This window comes from Prionailurus bengalensis, chromosome B3 (genome assembly GCF_016509475.1).
Source record: "Prionailurus bengalensis isolate Pbe53 chromosome B3, Fcat_Pben_1.1_paternal_pri, whole genome shotgun sequence".
NCBI lineage: Eukaryota > Metazoa > Chordata > Mammalia > Carnivora > Felidae > Prionailurus > Prionailurus bengalensis.
The window spans coordinates 6,407,160-6,427,427 of record NC_057355.1 but is presented as its reverse complement, the minus strand read 5'-3'; the positions used below and the strand labels follow the sequence as shown (position 1 = coordinate 6,427,427).

General features: G+C 41.1%; 1 protein-coding gene across 2 annotated transcripts in view; it reads left to right on the top strand.

Annotated features, from left to right (window-relative positions):
- The window catches only part of TICRR (TOPBP1 interacting checkpoint and replication regulator), a 68,097-nt gene that overhangs the window by 21,034 nt on the left and 26,795 nt on the right, over positions 1–20,268 (top strand). For both annotated transcript variants that reach the window (XM_043553955.1, XM_043553954.1), the window contains 8 exons: positions 6,194–6,473; positions 8,311–8,549; positions 9,689–9,923; positions 10,885–11,014; positions 15,217–15,356; positions 16,150–16,368; positions 18,839–18,990; positions 19,983–20,080. In XM_043553955.1, coding sequence (XP_043409890.1) covers positions 6,194–6,473; positions 8,311–8,549; positions 9,689–9,923; positions 10,885–11,014; positions 15,217–15,356; positions 16,150–16,368; positions 18,839–18,990; positions 19,983–20,080 — 1,493 coding nt within the window. The remainder of the gene's footprint in view (positions 1–6,193; positions 6,474–8,310; positions 8,550–9,688; positions 9,924–10,884; positions 11,015–15,216; positions 15,357–16,149; positions 16,369–18,838; positions 18,991–19,982; positions 20,081–20,268) is intronic.

Genomic DNA, 20,268 nt, shown 5'->3' with positions numbered 1-20,268 from the left:
CTTGAGTGCTTGTTCTGTCTTATCAGCCACCCGGAAGCCTTTGCGAGTCTAAGCCTCTCTTCCAACGCCTAGCCCAGTGGCAACACCTCGGTCTCTGTCTTGAATTTCCACCCACTTTTGTGGCACTTACCCTTTCCCAGTGATCAGTTCCGCTCGTGGAAGTCTCTCCCTTTCATCTGGTCTGAAAACCTCTCGGGGCGCCTGGGTGGCGCAGTCGGTTAAGCATCCGACTTCAGCCAGGTCACGATCTCGCGGTCCGTGGGTTCGAGCCCCGCTGATGGCTCAGAGCCTGGAGCCTGTTTCCGATTCTGTGTCTCCCTCTCTCTCTGCCCCTCCCCCGTTCATGCTCTGTCTCTCTCTGTCCCAAAAATAAATAAAAAATGTTGAAAAAAAAATTAAAAAACAAAAGAAAACAAAAAAAAGTCTCAAAGGCAGGTCCGCACACCCCTTTGTGTCCCCTGCAGATGCACCTTGAACTTGTGCTAGCTCAGTTAAGTATCTGTTGACTAAAGGAGTCCATTTAGGTACTTCCGGCTCTAAGTGGCTCATTTGGGGCCCCAGCTTCAGTTAAGCACCCCTTATGATAAGTATATATTTTTACCTTCATTTTTCTGCTGTCTGCTTGTTGTAATAGTCAAGCCATTGCACTGAGCGCCTACTGCACGTTGTAGCTGCTGGGGGTGCGGTGGCCAGCTGAAGTGGTTTACCTTCTGGTGAGGAAGATTCATGAAACAGATAAGATTAACAGATCAAACAGGTGAGCAGGAGGAGGTAAAAGGGTGGGGGGATTGTTGTATATAGGGTGATGGTCAGGGGAGGCCTTTATAAGCAGAGAAGGGGAAGGAGGAGGAATGTGAAGGCTGGGAAAGAACATTCCAGGCAAAGAACAGGTATAAAGGTTTGAACTAGAAACGAGCTTAGTTTGTTTCAGCAAGTGCCCATCCATGGGGCCTAAGCAGTAAAAGTACCAATTTTCTTCTAATTGATGGGAAGTGGGTTAACCAGGTGAAAGACGTGATTCCGCTTATTGAAAACTCCTGCCACTGAACGCGGGGTGGGTTAAATTGCAAGATTACAAATGGAAAATGAGCAGATGCTTAAATAATGGTATGTAATGTTAAAATTTCCAACGTGCTTTCGCATACAAAGCCCAAAAAAGGCGTGGGAAATGCAAAATAAGGCAGCAGTGGCTTGTCAAAAGGAAGGGACAGAGTGTTTAAGGGGATTGTAAACATTTCATGGAGAAAAAGGAATCCTAGAACTTAAAATTTCTGAAGGCAGCAAATGAAGTGTTGGACCCATACACAACACATAAGTGTTTGATTTGGGATGATTGACACCAGATCACAACAAAGACTTGGTTCTGAAATTATATCAAATACTGGCTAGAAATCTTAACAGATGGGGCTTGGAGATCCTTCTCTCCTTTTTCTCTTTTTGGAATAGCTTTGCAACAAGGAGATTGATGGTACCTTTTTGGAGACCCATTCCAGTTCTGACACTCTATCTTCTGAGGGGATGGGTCTTCTCTGAGGCTTCCCTTCTCACATTAGCTGTGTGTTTCCACTAAGAAAATGTCCCATCGAACAGGCTTTTCTGGAATTTTTTTTTCTGGTGAAGATCGATCCTTTACTATTCAAAAAGCCTCTGCCCGGCCACACCTTGGAGACAAAAGGGAGCTTTGGGTCCTGTCCTTGGAGAGATCTGGCTACAAGGGCAGAGAAAAGGGAAGGAGAGAAAATCCAGGCCCTGTCTGGTGGAGCTCCCCATCTGGGAAATGGAACGGGAGAAACAGAACCTGGATTCATAGACTGGGGGAGGAGGGATCCAAGCACAGAACTCTGGCAGAATGAAGGGAACATAGGAGACTCCTGGAACACTTTCGGCTTTCTCTCTGATTTATTCAACACCTACTTATTACATGTCTGCTAGGTGTGCTGAGTGTACCATTAAGTGAACCAGACAGATGCTTTCCTGGAGTTTATAGTCTTGTGGACATTTATAAATCTCCAGATTCGAAACTGTCACTAAGGCTTGTCTGTCAGTTATTCTGTAATATGCATAAAAATGAAAAATATAGGGGCGCCTGGGTGGCTCAGTCGGTTAAGCGTCCGACTTTGGCTCAGGTCATGATCTCACAGTCCGTGAGTTCGAGCCCTGCGTGGGGCTCTGCTGACAGCTCAGAGCCTGGAGCCTGTTTCAGATTCTGTGTCTCCCTTTCTCTCTGACCCTCTCCCGTTCATGCTCTGTCTCTCCCTGTCTCAAAAATAAATAAACATTAAAAAAAATTTTTAAAAAATGAAAAATATAACCATACTCTTTATATTGATTGTGTTTTTTATTTTGAAATAACTTCAAAAAAAATTTTATTTACATCCAAGTTAGCTCACATAAAGTGTAATAATGGTTTCAGGAGTAGAATTTAATGACTCATCACTTCCATATAACAGCCAGTGCTCATCCCAACAAGTTCCCTCCTTAATGCCCATCACTCATTTAGCCCATCCCCCCACCCAGCACCCCTCCAACAACCCTCAATTTGTTCCCTGTATTTAAGCATCTCTTATGGTTTGTCTCCCTCCCTGTTCTTGTGTTATGTTTTCTTCCCGTATGTTCATCTGTTTTGTATCTTAAAGTCCTCATATGAGTGAAGTCATATATTTGTCTTTCTCTAATTTTGCTTAGCATAATACCCTCTAGTTCCATCCACGTTGTTGCAAGTGGCAAGATTTCATTCTTTTTCATCACCGAGTAATATTCCGTTGTGTATATATACCACATCTTTATCCATTCATCCATCGTTGGACATCTGGGCTCTTTCCATACTTTGTCTCTTGTCGATAGTGGTGCTGTAAACATTGGGGTGCATGTGCCCCTTCGAATCAGCGTTTTGTATCCTTTGGGTAAATACCTAGTAGTGCAACTGCTGGGTCCTAGGGTAGCCCTATTTTAAATTTTTTGAGGAAACTCCACACTGTTTTACAGAGTGGCTGCACCAGTTTGCATTCCTCATGGTGGTTTTTTCAAATCATGTGCGTATATTACTTCTCATCAAAAGTTGATTTTTTTCCAATTCTTATTAAAGCTTTACTTTTCAATTGATTAGCAGATTTTTTTTTTCCTGGCTATCCTCTAGCCAGAATCTCTAACAATTTCAACAAATTTTTTGTTTCCCTTTGGTGGAAAACCCCAAACAGGATCTGTGGTGTATGAACTAGCTTACCATTCTCCCCTATAGCAGTGAACACAGGCATGGACACATGGGTGGTAACGGCAGATATTGATTAATTTCCAAACTGGCGTGCATAACTGAAAAGTCTTACAATATATTGTTTATCTTCGTTACATGTGATATTTTCTGTTCTCTGACATTTCCTATCCTGTATTTTTTTTTTTTTTAAACGCTGATCATAAGCCAAGAAATTGATCCATCGAAGGATCCATCCGAGTCCATCAAAGGGTCATAACCCTCATATTAAAAGCACTATCCAAGATAGTTCTGGATTCTTGGACTAGTCTATCCTTCCCTTGCTGTGACCTTGGGCACTCTTATGCCCCTCTTTGAACTTGAATATATGGAAAGTTTGGAGATGTCCTGGAAGACCTCACATTTCCATAGCAATTTATTGTCTACAGTTATTAACTGTTCTGTGGAGTAGGCAAACCAGCACAATAATCATATTTTAGGGTAGGCACTCTTCTGTTCCCATACTATTTGAATATTCTCATGTTATATTGTGATGCTGCATTAAATATTTCATTTTATTACTGTTTTATTCCAGCCCCAACTTTAAAATTCTAGAAGACAGGCACTGTGTCTCACTAATCTATGGTGTATAAAGTTTGCTCAATGAAAGTTTGAAATCCATGCTTGGGTGTTGAGACTCAGAGGGGGTCACCTCAATGCTCCCTGATAGAATTCCCACTGATTAAGTAGGTCAGTTCAGGATGTTTGCTCAAATGGGTATTGGAGTTCGACCAAATTGTTGTAATAAAACAAGATTTTAATGCCTTAAAAAAAAAAGTTTGTTGGGGCGCCTGGGTGGTGCAGTTGGTTAAACGTCCGACTTCAGCCAGGTCACGATCTCGCGGTCCGTGAGTTCGAGCCCCACGTCGGGCTCTGGGCTGATGGCTCAGAGCCTGGAGCCTGTTTCCGATTCTGTGTCTCCCTCTCTCTCTGCCCCTCCCCCGTTCATGCTCTGTCTCTCTCTGTCCCAAAAATAAATAAATGTTGAAACAAAAAAAAGTTTGTTAAAAGAAGGTTGAATGGAGCGTTGGCTGTGTGTGAGGAAACGAAGAGCGGCTTTTACAGAGAAAGCAGTATTTGAGCTAGATTACCAAACTTAGTGAAGAGGGAAGGGGAAGACACAGGAAACAATGAACAAAAGCATGGATGATAAAACGGGGCATGTTCAGGAAACATTAGTGGTTCACTGTGTCTGGAAAGCAGCGATGGGTGAGGGAAAGATAATGTGTTTGGAAAGTTTGTTTAGGGCTGGGCTATCCAAGAGTTACGTTATCGTGGAGGCAGTGGGAAGCCCTTGAAAGTTTTTTAGAGAAATAGCATGATGTGATATAGGATTTGGAAGAATACTTCTTAGAGAAACATGGAGGACAGATTTGAGGCGGGACACAGACTTTAGAGGCTGTACAGTAAGAGTTCAGGCAAGAGATGATGAGGACTTTGGTGAGAGCAGTGAGGACAGAACTGAGACCTGCTTGGTCCCCACACAGTCATGTGGAGTGGGTGAGTCAGCAGTGATCCCCCTCTAGGAGAGGGGCTCCTGCCTAGCTCCCTTGGTACCTAGCCATTGTTGTGTTCTGTTGTGTAGGACAGAATTATTTTTATTAATGTACTGTATGTTTCTTTTGACTCTTGACATTTCATGATTCCTCTCCAGTGATTTTTATCACTTCTGTTCCTTGCCAGAAAATAGAACTCAAGTGTTGTTTTCACTACATGGGTACTTTCTAGAAGGCATAGTATGTAGTAGTTATGTTCTTAGGCTGTACAGTAACAGGATACTGGCCATTATTTGTGTTTGGCTTAATAAATACAATGATTGTGGAATTTGATCCTTTAATGTAGATGCCAGCTTGACTTTCTCTTGATCTCCCTAAGCTTGCTTTCTTTTTTTTAATATGAAATTTATTGTCAAATTGGTTTCCACCCAAATTGAAACACCCAGTGCTCATCCCAACAGGTGCCCTCCTCAGTGCCCATCACCCACTTTCCCCTCCCCCCTCCCCCCCATCAACCCTCAGTTTATTCTAGTATTTAAGAGTCTCTTATGGCTTGCCTCCTTCCCTCTCTGTAACTTTTTTCCACCCCCCTTCTCCTCCCCACTGATCTTCTGTTGAGTTTCTAAGGATCCACATATGAGTGAAAACATAAGGTATCTGTCTTTCTCTGCCTGACTCATTTCACTTAACCCTCTCCAGTTCCATCCACGTTGCTACAAATGGTCAGATTTCATTCTTTCGCGTTGCCAAGTAGTATTCAATTGTATATATAAACCACATCTTCTTTATCCATTCGTTGGATAATAAATAAATAAGGTTGATGGACATTTAGGCTCTTTCCATAATTTGGCTATTGTTGAAAGTGCTGCTATAAACATTGGGGTACAAGTGTCCCTATGCATCAATACTCCTGTATCCCTTGGGTAAATTCCTAGCAGTGCTATTGCTGGGTCATAGGGTAGATCTATTTTTAATTTTTTGAGGAACCTCCACACTGTTTTCCAGAGTGGCTGCACCAGTTTGCATTCCCACCAACAGTGCAAGAGGGTTCCCGTTTCTCCACATCCCCTCCAGCATCTATAGTCTCCTGATTTGTTCATTTTGGCCACTCTGACCTCACTCTGTGAGGTGGTATCTCAGTGTAGTTTTGATTTGTGTTTGCCTGATGAGGAGTGACGTTGAGCGTCTTTTCATGTGCCTGTTGGGCATCTGGATGTCTTCTTTAGAAAAGTGTCCATTGATGTCTTCTGCCCATTTCTTCACTGGATTATTTGTGTTTTGGGTGTGGAGTTTGGTGAGTTCTTTATAGATGTTGGATAGTAGCCCTTTATCCGATATGTCATTTGCAAATATCTTTTCCCCTTCTGTCGGTTGCCTTTTAGTCCCCTAAATTTTCTTTATGGGTGCCTCATTTATAACTACCTGAGGTTCTTTATAATTTTTATTTCAGTTGTGGGAGTCCCCAGATCACCTTGGGTACTGGACAGTGTGTCAACTGCTCCACCTTGTAGGAGGCACTATCTTACCATCCGAAACTTTCCGCCAGGATTGTACTAAAGCTGGGAAAATACTACTTGGTAGTGAAAAAAAGCTGCCAAGTGAATCTCCCCTCACTCCATGGATTTCGACTCTGCCATCTGATGCCACTTTAAACTGTTTGCTCTATAATTCTCCTGCGTATGAAGCCTCATTTCCACGGATGGAAGGAATGTTATTTCTCCCTGTTGAAGGTAAGCAAATACTATTTTGGGGGCTTTTATGGTCTCAGGTACATTCTTTTCCTCAAGGCAGATCCATGCTTTTCACTTGTTTAGAGTTTCCAGCAGGCTAGGCGCTCAATGCTTGTAATTAAAAGATACCCATGTAAAGGGGCACCTGGGTGGCTGGCTCAGTGGGTTAAGCATCTGACTCTTGGTTTTGGCTCAGGTCATGATCTCACAGTTCATGGGTTCGAGCCCCACATCGGCCTCTGTGCTGGCAGTGCTGAGCTTGCTTGGGATTCTTTCTCCTTCTCTCCCCTCTCCCTCTCCCCCCTCCCCCACTCTCTTTCCCTTTCTTTCAAGATAAATAAACTAAAAAAACAACAACAAAAAAGATACCTATGTAGAATCAGAGGTACCACAGGAAAGTGTTGGACGTGGGCACAGTATAACTGCCAGCCCACCTTTGAAAAGAACTAGTGAGTGATTCTTTAAAGAGTTTCCCAGCTGGGGTGCCTGGGTGTCTCAGTTAAGCATCCGACTTCCGCTCAGGTGTTGATCTTGCAGTTTGTGAGTTCAAACCCCTCATCTGTCAGCACAGAGCCCGGAGCCTGCTTTAGATTCTTTGTCTCTCTCTGTCTCTCTCTCTCTCTGTCTCTCTCTCTCTGTCTCTGTCTCTCTCTGTCTCTCTGTCTCTGTCTCTCTGTCTCTCTCTGTCTCTCTCTCTTTGTCTCTCTCTTTGTCTCTCTCTCTGTCTCTCTCTCTCTCTCTCTGTCTCTCTCTCTGTCTCTCTGTCTCTGTCTCTCTCTCTGTCTCTCTGTCTCTGTCTCTCTCTCTGTCTCTCTCTCTCTCTTTGTCTCTCTCTCTCTCTTTGTCTCTCTCTGTCTCTCTCTGTCTCTCTCTGTCTCTCTCTCTCTGTCTCTCTCTGTCTCTCTCTCTCTGCCTCTCTCTCTGTCTCTCTCTGTCTCTCTCTGTCTCTCTCTCTCTGTCTCTCTCTGTCTCTCTCTCTCTGCCTCTCTCTCTGCCTCTCTCTCTGCCTCTCTCTCTGCCTCTCTCTCTCTGCCCTTTCCCTGTTCATGCTCGAGCGCTCACTCTCTCTTTCCCTCTCTCTCCCCCCTCCCTCTCAAAAATAAACATTAAAAAAATTTAAAAAAAAAGTTTCCCAGCTGTTGTAAAGGAGGATAATATTGTTCAGGTGCCCAAGCAGAGGGGGTGGTAAGATTTCCCACCTCATAGAAGAGATTGAACAATTGAAGACCATAGAGAAGTGATGACTGATTAAGAGAAGAAATAAATTAGTTAAGAGGCGCTGAGAATGGTGCTTGTTACCAGGAAGAGCCAGCATGGTGAACTCTTCGTAGATTGGCTTTGCCGTGTGGTCTGTCGTATGGTGAATCTCCTTTGTGAATCCTGTCTCCACACAGGAGTAATCCTACCTAGAGATATAAACCTAAAACTATGTGATGCATCATGTGCAGTTTAAGGAAACTTCAAGAGTAGTTCTGTGTAACCAGTTCTGTCATACCTAATTTTTAGACTTTAACATTTTAATAAGATCTGATACCCTGGACTTAAGAGGCAGTGTTGTCTTTTTTGTAAGTCATGAGTATTACTTGAATACTTACGTCGAAGGTGTAATCATTGAGAAGTTCTGACATTTAGTTGCACCCGTGTCATTCTTTTCATCTATCGCTCTTCCCAGAGAGCGAAATGAACTTGCTCTGATAGCCTGTTGGCAGTGGAATGACGGTTGAAGTGTGAAGTGACAGTTACTAGCACCTCGACTGACAATCTGATTTTTTTCTTCTTACTATTCTATTTTTAGTACCTCTCACATTAGAATTTTAATATTCCTTATTTCTAATAGACAAAGAGATTCAAGAAACATGGACAGTCTCCCTAGAGCCCTTGGCCATGCATCAGAGACACTTTCAGAAGCCAGTCAGAATTTTCCTAAAAGGCACAGCAGCCCGGTGGTCTCTCCCGGCGAGTAGCATTTTGGGCACCGATAGCTGGTTGCTACAAAGTCCAGAGGAGAGCAAATCAACTCAAAGGCTGTTATTTCAGCAGCTGGTAAGCAGGCTGACTGCTGAAGACTTACACCTGGTAGGTACCGTGTACACGCTGAGTTATTCCGGTCTGATAACGCACTTGTACGGTTCAATAAGGGGTCTGTGAGGAGCCAAGGCTGGATCCACATAACACACTTTCAGTGACACAGGTGATGTTTTTGTGAATCATACTATTTCACGGTAGCATCATGACGGTGCTTGTTGGTGAAGAAACAGTTTATAAAATTGCATGTACCTTGATTCCCATTAAGTTAAATTATATTCACATGGGAAGAAAAGGCAGCAGGTCAAATCGAAGTATTAGGGTGGTGAGATAATGTGTGGTTTCTTGCTGTTTTTTTGAGTGTTCTAATATATATTTCTAAACTTATGTATTTTTATATACTAAATGTCATTGCTATGAAGCCCTTCACTGTAAAATTGGATGTAATAGTGTTTAATAGTTCCACAAACTTAGAAATGTCTTTTGAAAAACACATAGGTACCCCGATTTGATTGAAAGGTGATGATTATTTTCAACTACTGGCAAATTTTTTACCTTACTTTATCTTTTGCCTCTGTAACCTCAGAAGGCTTCTGTCGTCTGGATCCTTTGTGAAACCTAGAAAAACTGTAGTCTCTGGACCGATGTTGTTCTTTCTAAGAGTTACGTGTGTTCTGAATGAAAGAGCTCGGCTCAGGGAGTCAGCTGGGCCTCTGCTCTGTTCTGCGATTATGTATCTAAATCCCTTAAGTGGTAGTATTGCCTCATGGTTAAGAGCACGGGTTTCGAATTCATACACATACAGGCTTGGCTTCTGCCTCTTACCAACTCGGTAACCTTAAACAGGTTACTTATTCCTCAGCCTTAATCCCTCCTCTGTAAAATGGGGGTAATAATCATTTTTTTACCTCAGAGCGGCTGTGAGGAATCGGTGAGTTATAATCGCATAATAAGTGCTTAGTAAATATTCCCGGTAACCTTAGGTTTTTCTTGTTTATAGATGGAGAGATTAGGATCATGTGGTCACTAAATTCAATTCCAGCACTAATACCCATCCAGCCCGTGTGTTCCACAGTTTTGTCTTTTGTAATAATCATTGGGAGAAACTATCATTCTGTCTTTTACTAAGCTACATTCTCCTTTAGCTGTACGTCAGCAGTCTTCTCAATTAATTAGACCTTCTGATGTAGGTTGCCAGCGTGGACCCTGGTGAAGGCTGGCCCCCCGTCACGGGAGTTATTTCCCCCCTCTCTACCAATGCTACAATTCTCACTGTGTTCCGCACCGAGGAGGCTGAATTTCAAAGACATTTTCTCCAAACAGTTGTGGCAGAGAGTCCCCAGGATACAGCGTCCCTTTTTTCTGATGTTATGGATATTGTACTGAGTCAGATTCACAGTTCACTTGAGGATCCTGCCACCTGTGGTAAGCTTCTGAACCGATAACTAACATACTCTAGGGCAGTGGTTTATAGTTTCTTCTACCATCAGAATTTTTTTCACTATGCTCTTCGTAGAACCCCAATATCTATTATAAAACAGATAAAAGCAAGCTATAATACTTTAGGCGGTTTAAATCATCATTATTTGTAGAAATCCCGAAGCACCTCTGAGGAGGCCAAAGGCTCTGTGAAACTGGTGTGAAATCAGAGGTATGAGATGAAACCTGTATTTTAATATACTTATTGAAAGTGAAAGTATTGTGCTCCTGTCCACCTCCAATCTGGTGCATTGTTACTAATAACAGTACAAACCCTATTTATGCCAGGTAGATATAAATATAATCAATTTGATATTTATCCCATTCATTCAACAGATTTATTGAGTGCCTGCTATGGCAGGCACTGTTCTAAGTAACGGGAATATATCAGAGAACAAACTAGACAAAAGTCTGTGTTCTTACAGAGTGTACCATCTAGTCTGGGGAGACGAGACAGTGAATAAGGAAATTGCATAGTATATTTAGAAGAGATAAGTGCCATAGTCATAAAGCAGGAAAAAGGGAATGGGGAGAGTTAAGGGGTGGGAGGTTGAAATTTTAAACAGGCTTTGTTGAAAAAGTAATATTTGAGCAAAGGCTTGAAGGAAGTGATACAAAGAAGTAACAGCAAACGCCAAGACTCTGAGAAAGGTGTGTGTCTGTTACATTTGAGGGACCGCGAGCAAGCCTGCGTTTTGTACACTGTCGGGAGTGGCATTTTTCATTGACAGCATAGACCCGTTGGGGTTGGTGGTGTGGATGCAGGAGTGTTGTTAGTGATGCGGCTGTGCATCCTTTGTAAGAACGCGGCCAGTCCAAGGGAGGAGCAGGTGTTTGGATTCTCTGCTTCGGTCCTAATGTGTCTTTTTCTCTCCTTCCTCTCCCATCTCTGCTCCTGTCCCTGTAGCTCCTCCTGTTCCAGAGTGGGCCCAGCAGGAGCTTGGCCGCACCGGTCCTTGGAGCGCGGCCGTCATGGAGAAGTGGTTCCCCTGCTCTAACCTGACTGGCGCTAGTTCAAGTCTGATGGAGTCATTTTGGTAAAACTTTATTTCTCTGGATATTGATTGATGAAATCGGCCCTCACTTATCTGCTTATGGGTTTGTTTGGTTTTTTAGCATACTGCATTTTCTTAGTGTAGTCCAGTAATACTAAAAACTACACATGGAGAGCATTGTTTAATGGCGATAGAGTTCAGTCTTATGAGAAGAGCTCAGGAGATGGATGGAGGTGATGGTTGCACAACAATATGAATCTACTTAATACTACTGAACAGTGTACTTAGTATATTTTACCACAATTAAAAAACTTGGGAAAAATTAATTACAAAAACAAAATGTTCTCGTTATGGAAGAAAATATTTAGTATTAAATCTCAGTAAAAATGAAAAATAACAAATTTGTATAATGCAGCTAAGTTTATGCATACAGGAAGATTTAAGAGGTTAAACTGTCTTTTAAAGAAGAAAAGTTAGGGGCACCTGGGTGGCTCAGTTAAGGGTCTGACTTGGTTTTGGCTCAGGTCATGATCTCCTGGTTCGTGAGATCGAGCCCCACATTGGGCTCTGCTCACACCTAAGAGCCTGCTTGAGATTCTTTCTCTCTGTCTCTCTCTGCCCCTCCCCTGCTCACGCACGCTCTCTCAAAATAAATAAACATTTAAAAATAATAAGGGGAGTGTAGGTGGCTCAGTCAGTTAAGCGGCCAACTCTTGGTTTCAGCTCAGCTCAATTCATGATTTCAGTCAAGCCCCACATCAGGCTTCCCATTGATGGTGCAGAGCCTGCTTGAGATTCTTTCTCTCTGCCCCTTTCCCACTCACTCTCTCTGTCTCAGAATGGATGAATGAATAAACTTAAATTTGTTTTAATAAAACAAAAAATAAAAAAATAAAAATAAACGTTAAAAGCCAATTAGCTAAGGGTCCAATACAGTAAATAACACAACAGAGTAAATCCCCAAAATAAAGAAGGTAGTAATAAAGATAAGAACAATAGGGGCACCTGGGTGGCGCAGTCGGTTGAGCGTCCGACTTCAGCCAGGTCACGATCTCGCGGTCCGTGAGTTCGAGCCCCGCGTCGGGCTCTGGGCTGATGGCTCGGAGCCTGGAGCCTGTTTCCAATCTGTGTCTCCCTCTCTCTCTGCCCCTCCCCCGTTCATGCTCTGTCTCTCTCTGTCCCAAAAATAAATAAACGTTGAAAAAAAAAAAATTAAAAAAAAAAAAAGATAAGAACAATAATCACAGACAATAGAAATCAACAAACATAAAGTGATTTTTTGAGAAGTCAAATAAAATGGAATTATCTATTGTAAAATTGAGTAATTTTTTTTAAAAAAGAAGACATAAACCATATTAGAAATGTAAAAGATGAAGCAGAAATTCAAAGTAGTATTAAGAGGTAAAGTCAAGGTTTATTTTTGCCATATAGATAACCAGTTGTTCCAACCCTGTTTATTAAAAGTCTTTTTCTCATTAAATTACTGTAGCACTTTGTCCAAATCAGTTCACCACCATTGTGCAGGTTTATTTCTGCAAAGAATCTAGTCCAGAAGTTGTTAATATCACATTGTCTTGAGTACTGAAATCAAGTAGTTTTAGTCCTCTCAACTCTGTTTTGTTTGGTTTTGTTTTCAGAATTGTTTTGACTATTTGAGAAACTTGGCATTTCCCTGTAAATTTTAGAATTATTCTGTTAATTTCCACCAGGAAACCCTGCTAGGATTTTAGCTAAGAGTACATTGAGTCTGTAGATCAATTTGGGAAGAATTGACTTAATAATGAGTCTTCTGATTCCTGGATGTGGTATAGCTTGCCAGGGCTAAGACAGGACAGGTGCACTTTTCCCTATAAGATAGCAGTGTTTACCATAAAGCAGTAATAAATAAGGTGGTGTGGTATTGGTGCAAGGATCAACAGAGAGACCCATACAGCAGTAGAGCCCAAAGAGTGACCCACACATGTATGGGAGCTCAGCATACACCAAAGGCAGAATTATAAGTAGACTGTTGGGGAAAGAATAGACTGTTCTATTAATGGTGATGTGACAATTGGCTCTCCAGAAGAAAAGCAATAAAAATTAGATTTCTACCTCACAGCATACACAGTGATAAGTTCCTGATAAATTTTAAACAAATGTGAAAAGTAAAACTTTAAAATCTTAAGGGAAAACACAGGAGGAGTTCAGGCTTGGAATGGTTTTCTTACATAAAACATCAAGCACTGAAACCATGAAGGAAAATATATGACTATAATTTAAAATTTTCTATATGATGAAAAGGCCTAGTCATAGGCCTAGGTAGCTGTAATCCATATAACCAGCAGAGGATTTGTATCTAAATTAGTACAGAGCTCCTAAAAATCAATAAGAAGAAAAGCAATTGGGCACAGAATGCAAACAAGCAATTCATACAATGAAATCCAATAGAGCAGTAATTTGAAAAGATAAGATACTCCGTTTCAGGGTGCCTGGCTGGCTCAGCCAGTACAGCGTGTGACTCTTGATCTCGGGGTTCTGAGTTTGAGCTCCACATTGGGCCTAGTAGAGCTTAAAAAAAAAAATGCTCAGCTTAAGCAAATGGAAATGAAAACGACTGTAAGAAACCCCCCACAAGATTCTGTTTTATACCCATTAGATTGTCAAAGGTCAGTAAGTCGGATATAGCACATAAAGAAATGAGAACACTTTCGATGATAGAATTGTAAATAGTTACAACCATTTTAGAGAACAGTTTGTATTCCTCGTAAAGGAGAAACTTTACATGCTGGCACCCAGCAATTCCACTTTTACATGTCTACATTAAAGTATTTGCACAAATACAAGGAGAGCTACACTCGGTTGTTCATTGCCAGTCGTTACAAGTGAAAAAGTGGAAAGAACCGGCTGTCTCTCAGCGGGGAAACGGATAAACAGACTATGGTATAGTTACACAATAGAACATTATAGATAGATTAGTAAAACGGAATAAACGAGCTATTTATATACTCATGAAAAATGTTGAGTACAGACAGAAAATTGCAAAAGGATGATGTATGGTATTTTTTAGAACTTCCAGTGTATACAATAGCAATTTATGTTGGTTTTGATACATACGTATGTCTCTATAAATCAGATACAAGTCTAGGAATACTTCTGGAAGGAAAGGATGGGAAAAGATTGGGGCTTTTCTGTGTCTATAATGCTTAATTTCATTAAAAGAATCTGAAGTCGATAAGGTCAAGCTTTAGCAAATATTTAATCTTTGTGGGAAGAACATATCTAATAATGCTTTCACTACTTTTCTGTGTAATTGAAAGGCTCATAAGTTCTAAAAAAATTAACAGAATGAAAAACAAACCATCCCCACAGTTAAAGGAAATCCTAGCACACTTAGGGAGAATTAGTCTGCTTCAGAACTGCACGTGTGAAGCCGAGAAGCCCAGCCCATTCAACCAATGTCACCATAACTTCCTCTCACTTTTAGATCAGATAATGGAAGATAGTGAAATATAACTAATAAGTTTTTGTTTTGTTTTTGAATGTTTATTTATTTTTGAGAGAGTGCGAGCCGGGGAGGGACAGAGAGAGGGAGACAGAGGATCAGAAGCAGGCTGCTCATGCACTATGGGTGCACCGTCAGTGCAGAGCCCGACGCGGGGCTCAAACTCACAAACCGTGAGATCATGACCTGAGCCGAAGTCAAACACTCAACCGGCTGAGCCAACCACGTGCCCCTACAAGGAATACGTTTTCAAAGTTTTGCTCTTTTCATGGTTTCCCTTAGTGATGTTTAGCCCCAGGCAGAGAAGCATTTAATATCTAATCCCCTCTGCCACACTTCCTCCCCTTCTCATCAATTCCAGATTAGTTTACTATGATGTAATGGTGATGTGAAAGAATTATTCAGAAGGCACTGTGACACTCACTATACTGTATTGCATCGTCTTCTACTTTAATGTGTGGGCAGTGAGTAGAAAACAACTATGGAATAGTTGCCTAAATTAGACATGTACTGTGGGACCTTAAGGATCTCATCAATATAGAAGTCACTACCATATGTAATGATTAATGGTTTTGTTAACAGGTGGCTTCTGTCCCTGAGTCTGTTTAAATCATAAGTGAGAAGAGAGAGAAAATACATTTTTTGAAGGCTGCTTGTGGGGATATCTTTTGATTAGCTTTTAAAGGCTAATGAATTTTGTTTTTAAAGCATTTTGAAAAATCAGAATTTTAGCTTCGTACTAGACATCTTGACTTGTTCGCAGGTTACTACAGGCTGCCTCATCTAATAAGGAAGAGTCTTCCAAAACTGAAAGTGAATTAACGTGTTGCCTCTCTGACCTCTACCAGAGAAAGTCTCGGGAAGAATCCACTGTGTCTATTCAGGAAGACAGCAAAAAGAAACGTATGCACATAGACTTTCTTGGTGCAGTCTTTCTTGAGAGTGTGTGTTTTAAAAGACTGGAATTCCCTAAAATGGGGTTGAAACGGTAACTGAATAAGAGGACAAGTTCTTGCACTTCAAACTTGAAAATGATTACATTAGTACAAAAGTGATGTTAAAAAATCGCCTACAATCTTCCCTTCTTAATAAACCATTTCCATTTTTAGTTATGCAAATACAACTTTGTATGCTACTCAGCAATATTTATTTCCCTGTGCCGCCTTGCCTTTTCAGTTACTGTTCCACCTCATTGCCTCGCAAGATTGATGAAATTTTTCTGTTGAACAGTTTTCAATTTTTATCATTATAAGTAATACCGTAGTATATGGGGTGCATAGGATTTATTCTTTGAGTGACTTCCTTAGTGTAAATTGTCTGGAACAAGTTACTGTATCAAAAAGTGAGGGAAAAGTAGCTTGCAATGCATACTGCTCAATTGCCTTCCAGAACTTTTGTCACAACTCTGTGACCACTGGGTGATGATACCTTGGGTCTGTTTGGTCTCTGCCTTCCTAAAAATCATCCGATCTTGTTGCCATAATTAGTTCCTAAACTTCTGTTAAAAGAAGAGCTCTCTTTCTCTTCTGTGTTGTAGGTACAGACCGATGGGAGAACCACCTCATTCACATCCTCCTGAAGGGATGTACTTTATTGCAGTATCCCTTCACAGAATACTGAGTCTGAATTAAAGCATTACTAATTCTGCAGAAGTAAAAGCTATTTTACTTGTCTTCCCACGATGCTGTTTTGGTAGGAGGGGTCCCTCGCACCCCAGTGAGGCAGAAGATGAACACCATGTGCCGTTCCTTAAAGATGTTGAATGTCGCGAGGCTGAACGTGAAGGCCCAGAAGTCGTGTCCAGATGGCAGTCCAGATGCCACCGGGGAGAAGGGGATCCCAAGGGCAGCCGTTGGAAGAACGGCAGATAAAGTGGAAAACCGAGGGAGAACACTCCGAAGCTCTAAACCTAAAGGTATTTATTCCTCGATGCCATCGCGTTTTGGGGTCTAAGGCCACGCTTATTCTTTCATACCCTCGTATTTTTATAAATTTTAATCCTGTCCTTTCAGTTAATGAACATTTATTGAATATCTGCTGAATTCCTCAAGGTGTGTTATGGGGAATACAATAAAAATAAGATCATGTCCTATTCTCAGATTTATGATCCAATCACAAAGATGACAATAGTGAATTCATATATGCATGTGTACATGTGAGCGTACACACACACACACACACACACACACACACACACGAAGTACATAATGGACTAATACAACGTAAGACATAAGAGAGCCAAGAAGCTACAACAGCAAAGACATACTAGACGTCGAGAACGAGAAGGTCGGCCTTGGGCCAGAAGAGGCTAAGAAGGCTTCTAAGGAGGCAGTGGAGCTCAGGCTGGAGTTTAAGGAACAAGCAGAATTCAGATGGCAGGAGGGTAAAAGAAGAGTGTACTAGATGGGAGATTAGCCTCAGTAAAGTCACAAGAAGGGCCATGGCATGGCCCTAGGACAGGTAGTTAAAGAAGCTTTAGCCATTGAGGAAGAGAGGGAGATGGGGAAGCTTTGTGACTCATCTAGTGTATTGAGGTCTTTCAGAGTTGGGCAGAAGAATTTCATCCAGGAGTGTTAATTTTCCTATTTGTTTCTTTCTTTGCTAAAAAATGGATTGCACTGCAGTGTGTTTCTCATCCTCAGGGCAGATTCTTAGCTCACGCTACCAGAGCCGGTCCTGTGGGAGGTGAACTTTGGACAATAACTGCATGATGTTACCTTTGATTTCTTTTGAGAATTCTGGAGTAAAAGTTTTCTGCTCCTTGAAGGGTTTTTTTTCCCCCACCTTTGGAATGCTAGATTCACAGATGATAATCAGTTTGAATGGGACAGAACATCTTTAATGAGCTAGTAAAGAAGTATTCATGAATGTGGATGGTTCATTCAAGGGAGAGCAAAATTAACAGTACTCAAGTGCCATTAATATTAACACGGTTTCTGGATTAGATTCTGAGCAGAAATAGACCCGCCCAACAGTGGTACATGCTTTTGGACAAAGGTGCCCCAATAATTCAGTGGGAAAACGATAATCTTTTCAACAAATGGTGCTGGAACAGATGGGTGTCTTGATGGAAAAAAATGAACTTTGACCTCACCTCTTAGTATTTCAAATCTCTACTCTATTTTTCTATTCTAATACTGCTTATTTATCCTTTCTCTATATAATATTACTCAGTCTTACTATAGATTTCTGTATCTGGTTTTGCAGAGAATTATTTTTTTGTTTCTGCTGATCTCTCTTGGGTTTTTTTCCCTATTTAATTCATTTCTGTTCCTGTCTTTAGTATTGCCTTTGTTTTTTGGATTTATTCTCTCATGCTGTTTCTTCTGTTGTACCCTTAGCTAATTGGTTTTTATTTTTCTTCTTTAAAAGATTATTTAAGTCTATGAACTTTCCTTTAAGTTTTAATTTAAGTGCATTATACAAGTTTGCTATGTTCTGTTTTCATTGATACTTCTAAATATTTGGTGACATCCACAATATAAGGGAATTTTTTAACCCAATCTGATAGTTTCTCTTAACCAGCATGTGCATTTGTGAAATAGATGTTTATAATTATTGATAAGCTTGGATGTTTTTTAGAGTCTTATTTTGTGCTTCCTAGGTTTTTTGTTTGTTTTTTCCTTTCTAGCAGACTGGGATTAATCAAGTTTTGTTTGTTCCTCTTCCTTTCTGCTGGGTTTGGAGGTTATATAGGTGTTTTTTTGTTGTTTTAGAGAGAGAGAGAGAGCGCGCCCACGTGAGAGTGCAAGCAGGGGAGAGGGGCAGAGGGAGAGAGAATGAATCTCAAACAGGCACCCCGCTCTGTGTGAAGCCTGACGCGAGGCTCGATGCCACAACCCCTGGGATCATGACCTGAGCCAAAATCACTAGTCAGACGTTCAACCTACTGAGCAACCCAGGCATCCCTTTTCTTTTCTTTTTTTAAGATTTATTTTTAAGTAATCTGTTCACCCAACATGGGGCTCGAACTCACAACCCTGACATCAAGAGTCGCATGCTCCACTGACTGAGCCAGCCAGGCACCCCTATAGTTTCTTATCCATTAATAGTTATCATTAAATTTATAATGTGTACATTTGATTTGCAGAGCCTTAATTAAATTAATCAGGATCTCTGCATTTCTCAGCCTCCCCACCACTGACATTTTGGATGTCTGTTAGGGGCTGTTAGGGGCTGTCCCTTGAACCACAGGATGTTAAGCAGCATCCCTGGCCTTTGGTCACTAGATGCCAGGAGCACCCTCCTCCTCCCCACCAGTCTGGCAACCCGGAGGTAGCCACACGTGCCCTGGGAGGCAAGATACCTAGTTGACAACCACTGGCTTAAGCCATACAGTGACTTCAGCTGGATGTGATGATCAACTTAATTTTTTTTTTTCACAGACTTTAAAACTGAAGAGGAGCTCCTGTCTTACATACATGAAAATTACCAAAAGACCGTGGCCACAGGAGAAATCATGTTGCATTCATGTGCTCGGAATATGATCTCAACCATTAAAGCATTCCTAAAGTCAAAAGGCACCAAGGAGTTGGAAGTAAGAGAGTATGGATGTTGCTGTTTATTATAGTTGGAGTGGTTGGTTGCTCGTTGGTGGGTTTGGTTCATATGTCTTGGGAAATGATTGCTCTGCAGTGTGTGATTCAAAAATAAGAGAAGGGGTGAACTTAATTCCAGATCTTGGGAGGTAGACACAATGAACTGGTAAAGCAGAAATCCGGGAAATAGGCTGGGTGAGGGTAGTGGTAATTACATGTACTTCTTTTTAATTTTTTTTATAGAGCAGAGGAGAGGGGGAAAGGGACACATCGAGAGAATCCTAAGCAAAGCTTCATGCTCGGTGTGGAGGCCGACGTGGGGGGCTCGATCTTACAACTGCGAGATTATTACCTGAGCCAAAATCAAGAGTTGGATGTTTAACTAACTGACCCACCCAGGCGCCCCTTCGTGTACTTCTTTTCTAACAAAATCTCTGTTCTCAACTACATGTTAGCTGCATGAATTAAACCAGCAGTTTTTACCTTAGGTGACTTTACAGTCACCTAGAACATTTTTGAAAAATGCTAATGCCTGGTTTCCTCAAGACCAACAGAAACACATCTCTTGGGCTTGGTTCCTGGGTATATGTACTTGTAAAAAGCTTCGTAGATGATTCTATGCAGAGGGAGTATTGTAAACCACTGGTTTAGACCATGCTGTCATTGTCTTTATTCACCGTTAGTGCTGAAAGCCAGTCTCCTTCTCAAAAATAGATAGAAGTTATTTATAGTCTTTAAGGTTTTTTTTTTTTAAGGTCAGACATGCAAGCTTGTTGTAGCCACACCTCCTTGCTCTTAAATAACTTTTTTACCCTGTTTTTTTTTTTTTGAAGATATGAAATAAGAACATTCATTTCACTATTTTTCGTTCAATAAGAGGGAAATACCTAAGGGGATGTACTTCCCTTCTTAGGGCATTAGTCAGCTGTGAAATAAATTAGATATAATAAGTAACACAGTTTTCTCCTAGGTAATAATTCTGTATTTTCAGATGAACTGCCTGAATCAGGTAAAAGATCGCCTCTTAAAAACTAGCAAAAGTCTTCGACAAAATCTGGGCAAAAAACTGGATGAAGATAAAGTCAGAGAGTAAGTAACTACCTTTATTGATTGATTGACTGATTTACCACCACTCCCAAACAAAGCTCCAAGATTTGCTTTTATTCATTTAAAATAGATCGCCAATTGTTCAAAGAGGCTCTTTGTGCCTGATTCTTCGTGATGTTTTAAGGTGCAGTTTGAGTTACCCATTTATCTAATAATCATGTCATTACTTA